Raw genomic sequence first — 17018 nt, 5'->3', positions numbered from 1 at the left:
TGAAAGGGGCCCCATGTTTTCACATGGGACCCCTTTCCCCGACTGCCAGGACCCCCCCCTGACTCCTGTCTAAGAGGGTTCCTTCAGCCAATCAGGGAGCGCCACGTCGTGGCACCCTCCTGATTGGCTGTGTGCTCCTGTAGTGTCTGTCAGGCAGCACACGGCAGTGATACAATGTAGCGCCTATGCGCTCCATTGTAACCAATGGTGGGAACTTTGTGGTCAGCGGTTGACCGAAAGTAACCTCACCGCTGACCACAAAGTTCCCACCATTGGTTACAATGGAGCGCATAGGCGCTACATTGTAACACTGCCGTGTGCTGCCTGACAGACACTACAGGAGCACACAGCCAATCAGGAGGGTGCCAATCAGGAGGTGTGACTTCTGCAAATTGAGAATCCACCCATGATGTGACAGAAGCTGTATAGTGCGGTTGATACTGACCAATAGAAGCTCTCTGGATCTCGCCTTTATAAAGAGATCGTCCAGGTAAGGAACAAACACAATGTTCCTGGCGCTGCAATTGTCGGATTTGAAAGCAGCTCTCTCAGGGGTAATAGGTCATTTACCCCAAGAATAGGCCAAAAGAAATACAATCTGAGAATGCGCTTTTCAAATCCAATGTAGATTTTATTAATTATAAAAAATATATATACATTTAACTATCACAGTTATATATAATCTACCGGCCGGCCACATAAAAAAACTATTTTAACTGAGTGCAAATAGTATTTATAATAAGAATTTACTTACCGATAATTCTATTTCTCATAGTCCGTAGTGGATGCTGGGGACTCCGAAAGGACCATGGGGAATAGCGGCTCCGCAGGAGACTGGGCACAAAGTAAAAGCTTTAGGACTAGCTGGTGTGCACTGGCTCCTCCCTCTATGACCCTCCTCCAAGCCTCAGTTAGGATACTGTGCCCGGACGAGCGTACACAATAAGGAAGGATTTTGAATCCCGGGTAAGACTCATACCAGCCACACCAATCACACCGTACAACTTGTGATCTGAACCCAGTTAACAGCATGATAACAGAAGGAGCCTCTGAAAAGATGGCTCACAACAACAATAACCCGATTTTTGTAACAATAACTATGTACAAGTAATGCAGACAATCCGCACTTGGGATGGGCGCCCAGCATCCACTACGGACTATGAGAAATAGAATTATCGGTAAGTAAATTCTTATTTTCTCTAACGTCCTAGTGGATGCTGGGGACTCCGAAAGGACCATGGGGATTATACCAAAGCTCCCAAACAGGCGGGAGAGTGCGGATGACTCTGCAGCACCGAATGAGAGAACTCCAGGTCCTCCTCAGCCAGGGTATCAAATTTGTAGAATTTAGCAAACGTGTTTGCCCCTGACCAAGTAGCTGCTCGGCAAAGTTGTAAAGCCGAGACCCCTCGGGCAGCCGCCCAAGATGAGCCCACTTTCCGTGTGGAATGGGCTTTTACAGATTTTGGCTGTGGCAGGCCTGCCACAGAATGTGCAAGCTGAATTGTACTACAAATCCAACGAGCAATCGTCTGCTTAGAAGCAGGAGCACCCAGCTTGTTGGGTGCATACAGGATAAACAGCGAATCAGATTTTCTGACTCCAGCCGTCCTGGAAACATATTTTCAGAGCCCTGACTACGTCCAGCAACTTGGAATCCTCCAAGTCCCTAGTAGCCGCAGGCACCACAATAGGCTGGTTTAAGTGAAATGCTGAAACCACCTTAGGAAGAAATTGAGGACGAGTCCTCAATTCTGCCCTGTCCGTATGAAAAATTAGGTAAGGGCTTTTATAGGATAAAGCCGCCAATTCTGAGACACGCCTGGCTGAAGCCAGGGCTAACAGCACTACCACTTTCCATGTGAGATATTTTAAGTCCACAGTGGTGAGTGGTTCAAACCAATGTGATTTTAGGAATCCCAAAACTACATTGAGATCCCAAGGTGCCACTGGAGGCACAAAAGGAGGCTGTATATGCAGTACTCCCTTGACAAACGTCTGAACTTCAGGAACAGAAGCCAGTTCTTTTTGGAAGAATATTGACAGGGCCGAAAATTTGAACCTTAATGGACCCTAATTTGAGGCCCATAGACAGTCCTGTTTGCAGGAAATGCAGGAAACGACCCAGTTGAAATTCCTCTGTAGGGGCCTTCCTGGCCTCGCACCACGCAACATATTTACGCCAAATACGGTGATAATGTTGTATGGTTACATCCTTCCTGGCTTTGATCAGGGTAGGGATGACTTCATCCGGAATGCCTTTTTCCTTCAGGATCCGGCGTTCAACCGACATGCCGTCAAACGCAGCCGCGGTAAGTCTTGGAACAGACATGGTCCCTGCTGGAGCAGGTCCTTTCTTAGAGGTAGAGGCCACGGGTCTTCCGTGAGCATCTCTTGAATTTCCGGGTACCAAGTCCTTCTTGGCCAATCCGGAGCCACGAGTATAGTCTTTACTCCTCTCCTTCTTATGATTCTCAGTACTTTTGGTATGAGAGGAAGAGGAGGGAACACATACACTGACTGGTACACCCACGGTGTTACCAGAGCGTCCACAGCTATTGCCTGAGGGTCCCTTGACCTGGCGCAATATCTGTCCCGTTTTTTGTTGAGGCGGGACGCCATCATGTCCAGCTTTGGTTTTTCCCAACGGTTCACAATCATGTGGAAGACTTCTGGGTGAAGTCCCCACTCCCCCGGGTGAAGATCGTGTCTGCTGAGGAAGTCTGCTTCCCAGTTGTCCACTCCCGGAATGAACACTGCTGACAGTGCTATCACATGATTCTCCGCCCAGCGAAGAATCCTTGCCACTTCCATCATTGCCCTCCTGCTTCTTGTGCCGCCCTGTCTGTTTACGTGGGCGACTGCCGTGATGTTGTCCGACTGGATCAACACCGGCTGACCCTGAAGCAGAGGTCTTGCCTGACTAAGGGCATTGTAAATGGCCCTTAGTTCCAGGATATTTATGTGAAGTGACGTTTCCATGCTTGACCACAAGCCCTGGAAATTTCTTCCCTGTGTGACTGCTCCCCAGCCTCTCAGGCTGGCATCCGTGGTCACCAGGACCCAATCCTGAATGCCGAATCTGCGGCCCTCTAGGAGATGAGCACTCTGTAACCACCACAGGAGAGACACCCTTGTCCTTGGAGACAGGGTTATCCGCTGATGCATTTGAAGATGCGATCCGGACCATTTGTCCAGCAGATCCCACTGAAAAGTTCTTGCGTGGAATCTGCCGAATGGAATCGCTTCGTAAGAAGCCACCATCTTTCCCAGGACCCTTGTGCATTGATGTACTGACACTTGGCCTGGTCTTAGGAGGTTCCTGACTAGGTCGGATAACTCCTTGGCTTTCTCCTCCGGGAGAAACACCTTTTTCTGTACTGTGCCCAGAATCATCCCTAGGAACAGCAGACGTGTCGTCGGAATCAGCTGCGATTTTGGAATATTTAGAATCCATCCGTGCTGTCGTAGTACTACTTGAGATAGTGCTACTCCGACCTCTAACTGTTCTCTGGACCTTGCCCTTATCAGGAGATCGTCCAAGTAAGGGATAATTAAGACGCCTTTTCTTCGAAGAAGAATCATCATTTCGGCCATTACCTTGGTAAAGACCCGGGGTGCCGTGGACAATCCAAACGGCAGCGTCTGAAACTGATAGTGACAGTTCTGTACCACAAACCTGAGGTACCCTTGGTGAGAAGGGCAAATTGGGACATGGAGGTAAGCATCCTTGATGTCCAGAGACACCATATAGTCCCCTTCTTCCAGGTTCGCTATCACTGCTCTGAGTGACTCCATCTTGAACTTGAACCTTTTTATGTAAGTGTTCAAGGATTTCAGATTTAAAATGGGTCTCACCGAGCCGTCCGGCTTCGGTACCACAAACAGCGTGGAATAATACCCCTTTCCCTGTTGTAGGAGGGGTACCTTGATTATCACCTGCTGGGAATACAGCTTGTGAATGGCTTCCAATACCGCCTCCCTGTCGGGGGGAGACGTTGGTAAAGCAGACTTCAGGAACCGGCGAGGGGGAGACGTCTCGAATTCCAATTTGTACCCCTGAGATACTACCTGCAGGATCCAGGGGTCCACTTGCGAGTGTGCCCACTGCGCGCTGAAATTCTTGAGACGGGCCCCCACCGTGCCTGAGTCCGCTTGTAAGGCCCCAGCGTCATGCTGAGGACTTGGCAGAAGCGGGGGAGGGCTTCTGTTCGTGGGAAGAGGCTGTTTGCTGCAGTCTTTTTCCCCTTCCTCTGCCCCGGGGCAGATATGAGTGGCCTTTTGTCCGCTTGCCCTTATGGGGACGAAAGGACTGAGCCTGAAAAGACGGTATCTTTTTCTGCTGCGAGGTGACTTGGGGAAAAAAGGTGTATTTTCCAGCCGTTGCCGTGGCCACCAGGTCCGATAGACCGACCCCAAATTACCCCTCCCCTTTATACGGCAATACTTCCATATGCCGTTTGGAATCCGCATCCCTGACCACTGTCGCGTCCATAATCCTCTTCTGGCAGAAATGGACATCGCACTTACTCTTGATGCCAGAGTGCAAATATCCCTCTGTGCATCTCGCATATATAGAAATGCATCCTTTAAATGCTCTATAGTCAATAATATATTGTCCCTGTCCAGGGTATCAATATTTTCAGTCAGGGAATCCGACCAAGCCACCCCAGCACTGCACATCCAGGCTGAGGCGATTGCTGGTCGCAGTATAATACCAGTATGTGTGTATATACTTTTAAGGATATTTTCCAGCTTCCTATCAGCTGGTTCCTTGAGGGCGGCCGTATCAGGGGACGGTAACGCCACTTGTTTTGATAAGCGTGTGAGCGCCTTATCTACGCTAGGGGGTGTTTCCCAACGCGCCCTAACCTCTGGCGGGAAAGGGTATAATGCCAATAATTTTTTAGAAATTAGCAGTTTTTTATCGGGGGAAACCCACGCTTCATCACACACCTCATTTAATTCATCTGATTCAGGAAAAACTACGGGTAGTTTTTTCACACCCCACATAATACCCTTTTTTGTGGTACTTGTAGTATCAGAAATGTTCAAAACCTCCTTCATTGCCGTGATCATGTAACGTGTGGCCCTACTGGAAAATACGTTTGTTTCCTCACCGTCGACACTGGAGTCAGTGTCCGTGTCAGTGTCTGTATCGACCTGAGGTAACGGGCGTTTTATAGCCCCTGACGGTGTTTGAGACGCCTGTACAGGTATTAACTGATTTGCCGGCTGTCTCATGTCGTCAACAGTCTTTTGTAAAGTGCCGACACTATCACGTAATTCTTTCCATAAGACCATCCAGTCAGGTGTCGACTCCCTAGGGGGTGACATCACTAACACAGGCAATTGCTCCGCCTCCACACCATTTTCCTCCTCATACATGTCGACACAGCGTACCGACACACAGCACACACACAGGGAATGCTCTGATAGAGGACAGGACCCCACTAGCCCTTTGGGGAGACAGAGGGAGAGTTTGCCAGCACACACCAGAGCGCTATATATATATATACAGGGATAACCTTATATAAGTGTTTTTCCCTAATATAGCTGCTGTATATATTAATATGCCAATTTAGTGCCCCCCCGCTCTTGTTTTACCCTGTTTCTGTAGTGCAGGACTGCAGGGGAGAGTCAGGGAGCCTTCCTCCAACGGAGCTGTGAGGAAAAAATGGCGCTTGTGTGCTGAGGAGATAGGCTCCGCCCCTTTTTCGGCGGCCTTTCTCCCGCTTTTTTGTGGAAAACTGGCAGGGGTTAAATACATCCATATAGCCCAGGAGCTATATGTGATGTATTTTTAGCCATTTAAGGTATTTTCATTGCGTCCCAGGGCGCCCCCCCCAGCGCCCTGCACCCTCAGTGACCGGAGTGTGAAGTGTGCTGAGAGCAATGGCGCACAGCTGCGGTGCTGTGCGCTACCTTATTGAAGACAGGACGTCTTCTGCCGCCGATTTTCCGGGCCTCTTCACTCTTCTGGCTCTGTAAGGGGGCCGGCGGCGCGGCTCCGGGACCCATCCATGGCTGGGCCTGTGATCGTCCCTCTGGAGCTAATGTCCAGTAGCCTAAGAAGCCCAATCCACTCTGCACGCAGGTGAGTTCGCTTCTTCTCCCCTTAGTCCCTCGATGCAGTGAGCCTGTTGCCAGCAGGTCTCACTGAAAAAAAAAAAAACCTATTTAAACTTTTACTCTAAGCAGCTCAGGAGAGCCACCTAGATTGCACCCTTCTCGTTCGGGCACAAAATCTTAACTAAGGCTTGGAGGAGGGTCATAGGGGGAGGAGCCAGTGCACACCAGCTAGTCCTAAAGCTTTTACTTTGTGCCCAGTCTCCTGCGGAGCCGCTATTCCCCATGGTCCTTTCGGAGTCCCCAGCATCCACTAGGACGTTAGAGAAATATAATTAATTAAAACATGATTTCAATAAACAAATCTTAAATGTTTATATATATTCGTTGCACTGGGATTTTAGACAAACCCTACAATCACTTTTCCTGATAATGAACAATCTGCCCAAGTCCATGTATTCATGAATCAATTAAGCAACTTATTGCACAAGATGTAATTAGTAGCAATCTGTTGAGTAAAGCCATGCATTCATAGTCAGATTAGTAACTGGAGCCAAGCAAGTGGTTAGTAGCAATCTGTTGAACACAGCCTTTCTCACAGCTGAACAGTTCCGTTTAGGCAGTTCACAAAGTTAGTTTTGTTACAACTGTAACTGATTAGAACTACTGTGTAGCAATTTAAGATATGTATACCGTACAGAATGCCTCTGTTGTCCACCCTGCATGCGTGCATGCGGCGTCCCTCCTGGTTAGTGTTTTTCCTCACCGTCCGCTTTCTCTGGAGGGGGATAAACTTATATCACTCGCCGCTCTTATCCTCCTGGCGCTTGGCCGCCCGGCTGGTATTACTCCTCGTCGGCCTTAGCAGAGGTTCGTGGACTGATGTCAGGCAAAAAGTGGCACACGCTTCCCCTTGCCTTCGGGGTGTTGTGTTCGCCGACCAGCTGATGTACCAAATGCAAAGTGCAATAAGTTGCTTAATTGATTCATGAATACATGGACTTGGGCAGATTGTTCATTATCAGGAAAAGTGATTGTAGGATTTGTCTAAAATCCCAGTGCAACGAATATATATAAACATTTAAGATTTGTTTATTGAAATCATGTTTTAATTAATTATATATAAATACTATTTGCACTCAGTTAAAATAGTTTTTTTATGTGGCCGGCCGGTAGATTATATATAACTGTGATAGTTAAATGTATATATATATATTTTATAATTAATAAAAATAAGAATTTACTTACCGATAATTCTATTTCTCGGAGTCCGTAGTGGATGCTGGGGTTCCTGAAAGGACCATGGGGAATAGCGGCTCCGCAGGAGACAGGGCACAAAAGTAAAGCTTTCCGATCAGGTGGTGTGCACTGGCTCCTCCCCCTATGACCCTCCTCCAGACTCCAGTTAGATACTGTGCCCGGACGAGCGTACACAATAAGGGAGGAATTTTGAATCCCGGGTAAGACTCATACCAGCCACACCAATCACACTGTACAACCTGTGATCTGAACCCAGTTAACAGTACGATAACAGGGGAGCCTCTGAAAAGATGGCTCACAATAACACTAACCCGATTTAGTTAGCAATAACTATGTACAAGTATTGCAGATAATCCGCACTTGGGATGGGCGCCCAGCATCCACTACGGACTCCGAGAAATAGAATTATTGGTAAGTAAATTCTTATTTTCTCTATCGTCCTAGTGGATGCTGGGGTTCCTGAAAGGACCATGGGGATTATACCAAAGCTCCCAAACGGGCGGGAGAGTGCGGATGACTCTGCAGCACCGAATGAGAGAACTCCAGGTCCTCTTTTGCCAGGGTATCAAATTTGTAGAATTTTACAAACGTGTTCTCCCCTGACCACGTAGCTGCTCGGCAGAGTTGTAATGCCGAGACCCCTCGGGCAGCCGCCCAAGATGAGCCCACCTTCCTTGTGGAATGGGCATTTACATATTTTTTGCTGTGGCAAGCCTGCCACAGAATGTGCAAGCTGAATTGTACTACAAATCCAACGAGCAATAGTCTGCTTAGAAGCAGGAGCACCCAGCTTGTTGGGTGCACACAGGATAAACAGCAAGTCAGATTTCCTGACTCCAGCCGACCTGGAAACTATATTTTCAGGGCCCTGACAACATCCAGCAACTTGGAGTCCTCCAAGTCCCTAGTAGCCGCAGGTACCACAATAAGCTGGTTCAGGTGAAACGCTGACACCACCTTAGGGAGAAACTGGGGACGAGTCCACAGCTTTGCTCTGTCCGAATGGACAATCAGATATGGCTTTATGAGATAAAGCCGCCAATTCTGACACTCGCCTGGCCGAGGCCAGGACCAACAGCATGGTCACTTTCCATGTGAGATATATCAAATCCACAGATTTGAGTTGTTTAAACCAATGTGATTTTAGGAATCCCAAACTACGTTGAGATCGCCCAGTGCCACTGGAGACATCAAAAGGGGGTTGTATATGCAGTACTCCCTTAACAACTTCTGGACTTCAGGAACTGAAGCCAATTTCTTTCTGGAAGAAAATCGACCGGTCGAAATTTGAACCTTAATGGACCCCAATTTGAGACCCATATACACTCCTGTTTGCAGGAAATGTAGGAATTAACCTAGTTGAAATTCTTCCGTGGAGCCTTCCTGGCCTCACACCATGGAACATATTTTCACCTAAGCGGTGATAATGTTGTGCGGTCACCTCCTTCCTGGCTCTGACCAGGGTAGGGATGACCTCTTCCGGAATGCCTTTTTCCCTTAGGATCCGGCGTTCACCCGCCCTGGCGTCAACGCAGCTGCGGTAAGTCATGGAACAGACATGATTCTTGCTGAATCAAGATCCTTTCTAGTATCTCTTGAAGTTCCGGGTACCAAGTTCTTCTTGGCCAAACCGGAGCCACGAGTATAGTTCTTACTCCTCTCCTTCCTATCATTCTCCATACACTGGGTATGAAAGGCAGAGGAGGGAACACATACACCGACTGGTACACCCACGGTGTTACCAGAGCGTCCCAGCTATTGCCTGAGGGTCTCTAGACCTGGCGCTTCATGTGAGACGCCATCATAACCACCTTTGGTCTTTCCCAACGGTTTACAAACATGTGGAAACTTCCAGATGAAGTTCCCACTTTTCCGGGTGGAATTCATTCATGCTGAGGAAATCTTCCTAGTTGTTCACTCCCGGAATGAACACTGCTGACAGTGTTATCACATGATCTTTCGCCCAGCGAAGAATCCTTGCTGTCATTGCCCTCCTGCTTCTTGTGCCGCCCCGTCTGTTTACGTGGGCGACTGCCATGATGATGTCCTACTGGATCAGCACCGGTTGACTTTGAAGCAGAGTTCTTCCTAGGCTCAGAGCATCGTAAATTGCCCTTAGCTCCAGTATATTCATGTGGAGAGAAATCTCCAGACTTGACCACACTTCCTTGGAAATTTCTTCCCTGTGTGACTGTTCCCCAGCCTCTCAGGCTGGCATCCGTGGTCACCAGAACACAGTCCTGAATGCTGAATGTGCTGCCCTCTAGAAGATGAGCACTCTGCAGCCCCCACAGAAGAGACACCCTTGTCCTTGGAGACAGGGTTATCCGCTGATGCATCTGAAGATGCGATCCGGACCATTCGTCCAGCAAATCCCCCTGAAAAGTTTTTGCGTGAGATCTGCCGAATGGAATCGCTTCGTAAGAAGCCACCATTTTTCCCAGGACTCCTGTGCATTGATGCACTGATACTTGGCCTGGTTTTAGGAGGTTTCTGACTAGGTCGGATAACTCCCTGGCTTTCCCCTCCAGGAGAAATACCTCTTTCTGGACTATGCCCAGAATCATTCCTAGGAACAGCAGACGTATCATCGGAAAACAGCTGCGATTTTTGGAATATTTAGAATCCACTCGTGCTGTCGTAGAACTACTTTAGATAGTTCTTTTCCGACCTCCAACTGTTCTCTGGAAACTTGCCCCTTTCAGGATATCGTCCAAGTAAGGGATAATTAAGATGCCTTTCTTCTTTTAAGAATCATCTTTTCGGCCATTACCTTGGTAAAGGCCCGGGGTGCCGTGGATAATTCAACGGCAGCGTCTGAAACTGATATTGACAGTTCTGTATCACGAACCAGAGGTACCCTTGTTGAGAAGGGCAAATTTGGACATGGAGGTAATCCTTGATGTCCAGGGACACCATATAGTCCCCTTTTTTCCGGTTCTCTATCACTGCTTTGAGTGACTCCATCTTGATTTGAACCTTTTTATGTAAGTGTTCAAAGATTTCAGATTTAGACTATGTCTCACCAAGCCGTCTGGCTTCAGTACCACAATATAGTGTGGAAGACTAATACCCTTTTCCTTGTTGTAGGAGGGGTACTTTGATTATCACCTGCTGGAAATACAGCTTGTGAATTTTTTCCAATACTGCCTCCCTGTCGGAGGGAGCCGTTGGTAAAGCAGGCTTCAGGAACCTGCGAGGAAAAAATGTCTCGACTCTCCAATCTGTACCCCTGGGATAATACTTGTACGATCTAGGGGTCAACTTGCGAGTGATCCCACTGCGCGCTGAGACTCTTGAGACTACCCCCCCACTGGTGGAGGGCTTCTTTTCCTGGGAAGGGGCTGCCTGCTGCAGTCTACTTCCCTTTCCTCTATGTCTGGGCAGATATGACTGGCCTTTTGCCCGCTTGCCCACATGGGAACGGAAGGATTGAGGCTGAAAAGACAGTGTCTTTTTCTGCTGAGATGTAACTTGGGGTAAAAAGGTTGGATTTCCCAGCTGTAGCCGTGGCCCCCAGGTCCGATGGACCGACCCCAAATAACTCCTTCCCTTTATACGGCAATACTTCCACGTGCCGTATGGGATCTGTATCACCTGACCACTGTCGTGTCCATGACATCTTCTGGGAGATATGGACAACGCACTTATCTTGATGCCAGAGTGTAAATATCCCTCTGTGCATCTCGCATACATATATATAGAATGCATCCTATTAAATGCTCTATATCAATAAAATATTTTTAGTCAGGGAATTCGACCAAGCCAACCCAGCACTGCATCTCCAGGCTGATGGCGATCGCTGGTCGCAGTATAACCACCGTATGTGTGTATATACTTTTTAGGATATTTTTCCAGCTGCCTATCAGCTGGCTCCTTGAGGGCGGCCGTATCTGGAGACGGTAACGCCACTTGATAAGCGTGTGAGCGCCTTTTCCACCCTAAGGGGTGTTTCCCAACGCGCCCTAACTTCTGGCGGGAAAGGGTATAACGCCAATATTTGCTATCGGGGTAAACCCACGCATCATCACACACTTCATTTTATTTTATCTGATTCAGGAAAAACTACAGGTAGTTTTTTCACTCCCACATAATACCCTTTTTTGTGGTACTTGTAGTATCAGAAATATGTAACACCTCCTTCATTGCCCTTAACGTGTGGCCCTAATGAGGAATACGTTTGTTTATTCACCGTCGACACTGGATTCAGTGTCCGTGTCTGTGTCTGTGTCGACCGACTGAGGTAAATAGGCGTTTTTTTAAAAACCCCTGACGGTGTTTCTGAGACGCCTGGACCGGTACTAATTGTTTGTCGGCCGTCTCATGTCGTCAACCGACCTTGCAGCGTGTTGACATTCTCACGTAATTCCCTAAATAAGCCATCCATTCCGGTGTCGACTCCCTAGAGAGTGACATCACCCTTACAGGCAATTTCTCCGCCTCCTCCAACATCGTCCTCATACATGTCGACACACACGTACCGACACACAGCACACACACCTGGAATGCTCTGACAGAGGACAGGACCCCACTAGCCCTTTGGAGAGACAGAGGGAGAGTTTGCCAGCACACACCAAAAAAACGCTATAATTACATAGGGACAACCTTATATAAGTGTTTCTCCCTAATAGCATCTTTATATATATATTTATATCGCCAATTTGTGCCCCCCCTCTCTGTTTAAACCCTGTTTCTGTAGTGCAGTGCAGGGGAGAGCCTGGGAGCCTTCGCTCCAGCCTTTCTGTGAGAGAAAATGGCGCTGTGTGCTGAGGAGATAGGCCCCGCCCCTTTTCCGGCGGGCTCGTCTCCCGCTCTTTAGTGAAGTTTGGCAGGGGTTAAATATCTCCATATAGCCTCTGGGGGCTATATGTGAGGTATTTTTAGCCAGTATATAGGTTTACATTTGCCTCCCAGGGCGCCCCCCCCCAGCGCCCTGCACCCTCAGTGACTGCGTGTGAAGTGTGCTGAGAGGAAAATGGCGCACAGCTGCAGTGCTGTGCGCTACCTTTAGAAGACTGCAAGGGTCTTCAGCCGCCGATTCTGGACCTCTTCTTACTTCAGCATCTGCAAGGGGGCCGGCGGCGCGGCTCCGGTGACCATCCAGGCTGTACCTGTGATCGTCCCTCTGGAGCTGATGTCCAGTAGCCAAGAAGCCAATCCATCCTGCACGCAGGTGAGTTCACTTCTTCTCCCCTCTGTCCCTCGTTGCAGTGATCCTGTTGCCAGCAGGACTCACTGTAAAATAACAAACCTAAGCTAAACTTTCTCTAAGCAGCTCTTTAGGAGAGCCACCTAGAATTGCACCCTTCTCGGCCGGGCACAAAAATCTAACTGGAGTCTGGAGGAGGGTCATAGGGGGAGGAGCCAGTGCACACCACCTGATCGGAAAGCTTTACTTTTGTGCCCTGTCTCCTGCGGAGCCGCTATTCCCCATGGTCCTTTCAAGAACCCCAGCATCCACTAGGACGATAGAGAAATCTACATTGGATTTGAAAAGCGCATTCTCAGATTGTATTTCTTTCAGGTAAGGAACAATGTTGACCACCTGGACTCGGAGCTGGAACATCATTTCCGCTATCACCTTCGCGAAGACCCTCTGAGCTGTGGACAGTCCGAAGGGCAGAGCCTGGAACTGGTAGTGGTCGTTCAGCAGGGCAAACTGCAGGTAAGCCTGGTGAGGTGGCCTAATCGGGATATGGAGATAAGCGTCCTTTATATCCAGCGAAACCAGGAACTCTTGTTGTTCCAGACCTGAAATCACTGCTCGCAAGGATTCCATCTTGAACTTTAGGTAAGGGTTCAAGGATTTTAGAATCAAAATAGGCCTTACCGAACCGTCCGGTTTTGGAACCACACACAGGGTGGAGTAATAGCCCTCCCCCTTTTGTAGCAGTGGCACAGGAACAATGACTGGACCATCTTCTGGATGGTCTGTTGCGGTGTAACTCGAGTATCCTCTAAAGCTGGCAAGTCTGATTTGAAAAATCGGTGGGGAGGAGCACTGTCGAACTCCAGCTTGTAGACCTGAGAAATGAGCTCTCTAACCCAGGTATCCTGGCAGGAGCTGTCCCAGATGCAGCTGAAGTGATGCAACCGAGCTCCCACCTCGAGATCCTCTCGGGGTGGGGGTGCACCATCATGCTGAGGTCTAAGAAGCTGAACCGGTGCCCTGTTCAGGGGAACCCGCAGCCGCTGGTTTTCTAAGCTTACCGCTGGTGCCTCGTGCAGCGTTGGAAGCGCCTCTGGCTCTAGAACGAAACTTAGCGGTCCAAAAGGACTGAGTAGATGGCCCCTGGGGTTGGAGCACCTAGCCGGCGGGGCCCCAGAGGGAAGACACGTGGATTTTCCTGCAGTAGATTTGGAAATCCACGTATCCAACTCAACCCCGAAGAGCCACTCCCCTGAGAAAGGAAGAGCCTCCACACTGCGCTTCTGTGTACGCTATCCACTGGCGCAGCCACAAAGCTCTGCGCGCAGACACTGCCAAAGCAGTAGTCCTAGCATTGATAGCGCCTATCTCTTTAATAGCGTTGCACAGCACTCGTGCCGTGTCCTGAATGTGCTTGACCAGAGTAACCATACTCCGACATATCCCCCGCGAGGCCTTTCTGAATCTGGTCCGCCCAGGTGTGAATGGCATGTGTCATCCAGCAACCCGCTAGCACAGGTCTTTGTGATACACCAGCTGCTGTGTAAATGGACTTGAGCGCAGTCTCAATATTTCCATCCCCATGGTCCTTCAAGGCCGAGGGTCCAGGGACCAGTAACGCCACTTTTTTTTTAGAGAGACAGGAGACGGAGATGTCTACCGAAGGAAAAGGGGGGGATGGAGGGGGAAGGAAATCTTCACAGTTTTTCCTGTCTTCTGGAGAAAATGGGAAAATGTTAAGGAAGCGCTTAGTCACCTGGAATTTTTTGTCAGGATTTTTCCAGGCTATCTTAAATCATCCAATTCCTTAGAATCGGGGAAAGTGACGCTAGTCTTTTTCTGTTCTGCGAAGAATGACTGCTGTGCTGCAATGTCTTCCAATGGGATTTTTAACACATCCCTGATAGCAATTATGAGGGGCTCAATCCCCTGTGCAGGAGATAAATCCTCAGTAATAGGATCCAGTTCCTCCCCCTCCTCCTGTCCTTCATCAGATTCTGAAAATAAATCAGGGAGCCCATGCTTATGCGGCCCTGACCCAGGGCCGGATCCAGGGGGGGGGGCGAACGTCCCCGCTAACAGGCATAGCCACGCCCACTTAAATGATGGGGATGGCAGCCAGATTGCCAGTCAGAGCCACCAGGTCCAGCAGCGGCATGAGGAAGATCCCAAGGTAGCAGGGCTAGCTGTCTTCGGCGCACAGTGGGGAGAACGAGCTGGCTGAGCAGTTCCCGCCGCTGCTGGTGCTGTTCAGACAGGGCCTGTGCGCTGGTGTCTCCTCCATTATGGGCCCGGTCACCGCAGGAGATGGGGGTAAGCCGCTCTGGATGGCAGCGATCCAGTACAGCAGCGCTCTCCCTTTGCTGGCATCACTCATCTTCCTCCCCTGACGTCAGCGCCTGCAGCAGCCAGCACAGCCCAGCATCTCTCACCTGAAGGTTGATCCTTCATAGCGGCAGCATCCGGCTACCCGTACCAATACCTGGCACGCTGCAGCAACGCCAGCCCCACAGGCATGGAAGGGGGTCGTGCTGGCTCCCTGCGCTGCTGGAGCCGCCAGAGGTGGGGGCTGCACTGACATCCCTCCACATCCTCCATGTCCCCGGGGCCCCTAGCCCCATATGCCATCACCCCAACCTAGGGCAGTGTGTGCCGCCCATCGGTGTGTTAGTAGTTACATGTGCCCGGTGTGTGTGCTACATAAGAAGTACATGTGCAGCCTGGCAATGCTTTATATGCTCTTTAGAGCATTAATGGACAGTTGGGATGGGAAGTGGGAGGAGTAATAAATGTAGGGGAGGAGTTAGGAATAAATAAACCGCCCCCCCTAAAAGAAAAGTCTAGGTCCGTCCCTGCCCTGACCTAGGAAGGAAGGGGGGGAGAGAATCTGCCTGTCATCTGCTCTTGCTGCCAGGTCTGCTGCAGCTGCTGTGTCATTTGACTATGTGCAGTGAGATAAGGCGACATGTCCGCCATCATGGTTTTTATAGCACCTAGCCAGGATGGCTCCTGGACCTCCCCCCAGCGTCCTCACTAACCCGGGAGGACTGACTGCATTGTTCACATGAGAGAGAACCAGCTACTGAGGGAGAGAATCTGGTATGACATACAGTGCATAATTGGTGTTATACCACGTTTACAATATAACACTCACACACATATACAGACAAGTATAGATATAGACAACAAGCCTGCCAAACTGTATGTGAGGAGACCCAGAGAGAGAGACCAGCACACCCAAGCCTAGCAGACTCAGTAAGACTGCAGGCTGCCTGTAACATGGTGTAACACTGGAGTCTTGTCCTTTTTTGGACTCTATAGCATTGTATATGCGGCTCTCCCCCTTAATTACACCATTGTACCAGCTTTCCTGTATATCTGGAGTGCCTGGAAGGAGCTGTGTGTCCCTGCTGCTGCAGCTGTCAGCAGAGGAGGGCGACAAAATGTTGCTAGTCCCGCTCTGAGGCAGCTCCGCCCTCTCCAATGGCGCTGGAGGTACAGTGATTTTTATACTGGCAATGTCTCCTATGTGGTGTAAAACGAGGTATCTGTTTTCACCACCGCTGGCCAGTGTACACAGGTGTCTATAGCGGGTCCCCCCCAGAAGGGACTCGTATGCCGCACCGATAACCGCGGGACCCCCCTAGCGGGGCCCCATGATGTGTACTCATCAGTCTTCTCACCTTCAGGCTAATACAAGGGGTGTGCGGCGTGCTGCGATTGCGACCGCTAAGGCGCAGTGCCACGTTGTACAACAACCTCTCAGCAGCGGGAAAGCGGGTCTGACGCCTTAAGAGGCTGGTGACAATCCCCCCTCCAAATCCCACGGAGCAGGTATGCTGTTGCCCAGACAGCATACCGAAAATAATAAAATGCTCTGGGAGCTCCAGAGTGTGAGGGCACAACTTTCTAAACTGCCTGGGGTGGAAGGGGTGTGAGGGCATAGAGGGGAGGAGCCAGCACACCCAGTGCAACAGCTCCTTTGGACCCCATCTATACCCCATCCTCCTAAGTGATCCCCAGTATCCTTTATGGATGCTAGGGAAAACCCCTTGTGTTGTGGCGGAACATAGGCACATTATACAAATAGGAGCACAGGGTATCCAGAGCCAGTTCTGGCGTGCACAGTGGGTGTTATATGGACGGCACCTGGCAGGCGATACCTGTAGTGACAGCAGCTGTCCCGCCCATAGTTCTACAGTCGGAAGGAGGTGAATAAAATCTGATTCATCACTGGTGTCGGCACCCCGATTCTCCCGCATCCAGGTGTTATGTTTATAGAGGAGCTGAGGGGCCCGGGGGCCACTAACCACCTTGCTTATATCAGAGAGGATCTGGAAGACACAATTACCACAAGATACATAAAGATTATGCTGATATAGCCTACAAATATCAGACAATCCCAACGTATATAACCCCATCCCGCATGGAGCACGTCCTGCCGTCTGAGCTGTGTGTAGAGACGCTGGTGCGCAGCTATGTCATAGATAAATGTAGAACAAAGAGTGTGACAAAGTTGTGTGATTCGGAAACTAACGGA

At 49.6% G+C, this 17018-nt stretch overlaps 1 protein-coding gene across 2 annotated transcripts in view; it reads right to left on the bottom strand.

Moving 5' to 3' along the window:
• CEP70 (centrosomal protein 70) overlaps positions 1-17018 on the bottom strand; it is a 109062-nt gene that overhangs the window by 23526 nt on the left and 68518 nt on the right. For both annotated transcript variants that reach the window (XM_063932811.1, XM_063932812.1), the window contains exon 13: positions 16642-16812. In XM_063932811.1, the coding sequence (XP_063788881.1) occupies positions 16642-16812 (171 nt within the window). The remainder of the gene's footprint in view (positions 1-16641; positions 16813-17018) is intronic.

Source organism: Pseudophryne corroboree, chromosome 7 (genome assembly GCF_028390025.1).
Source record: "Pseudophryne corroboree isolate aPseCor3 chromosome 7, aPseCor3.hap2, whole genome shotgun sequence".
Taxonomy (NCBI): Eukaryota; Metazoa; Chordata; class Amphibia; order Anura; family Myobatrachidae; genus Pseudophryne; species Pseudophryne corroboree.
This window is presented reverse-complemented; position numbering and strand designations above follow the sequence as displayed.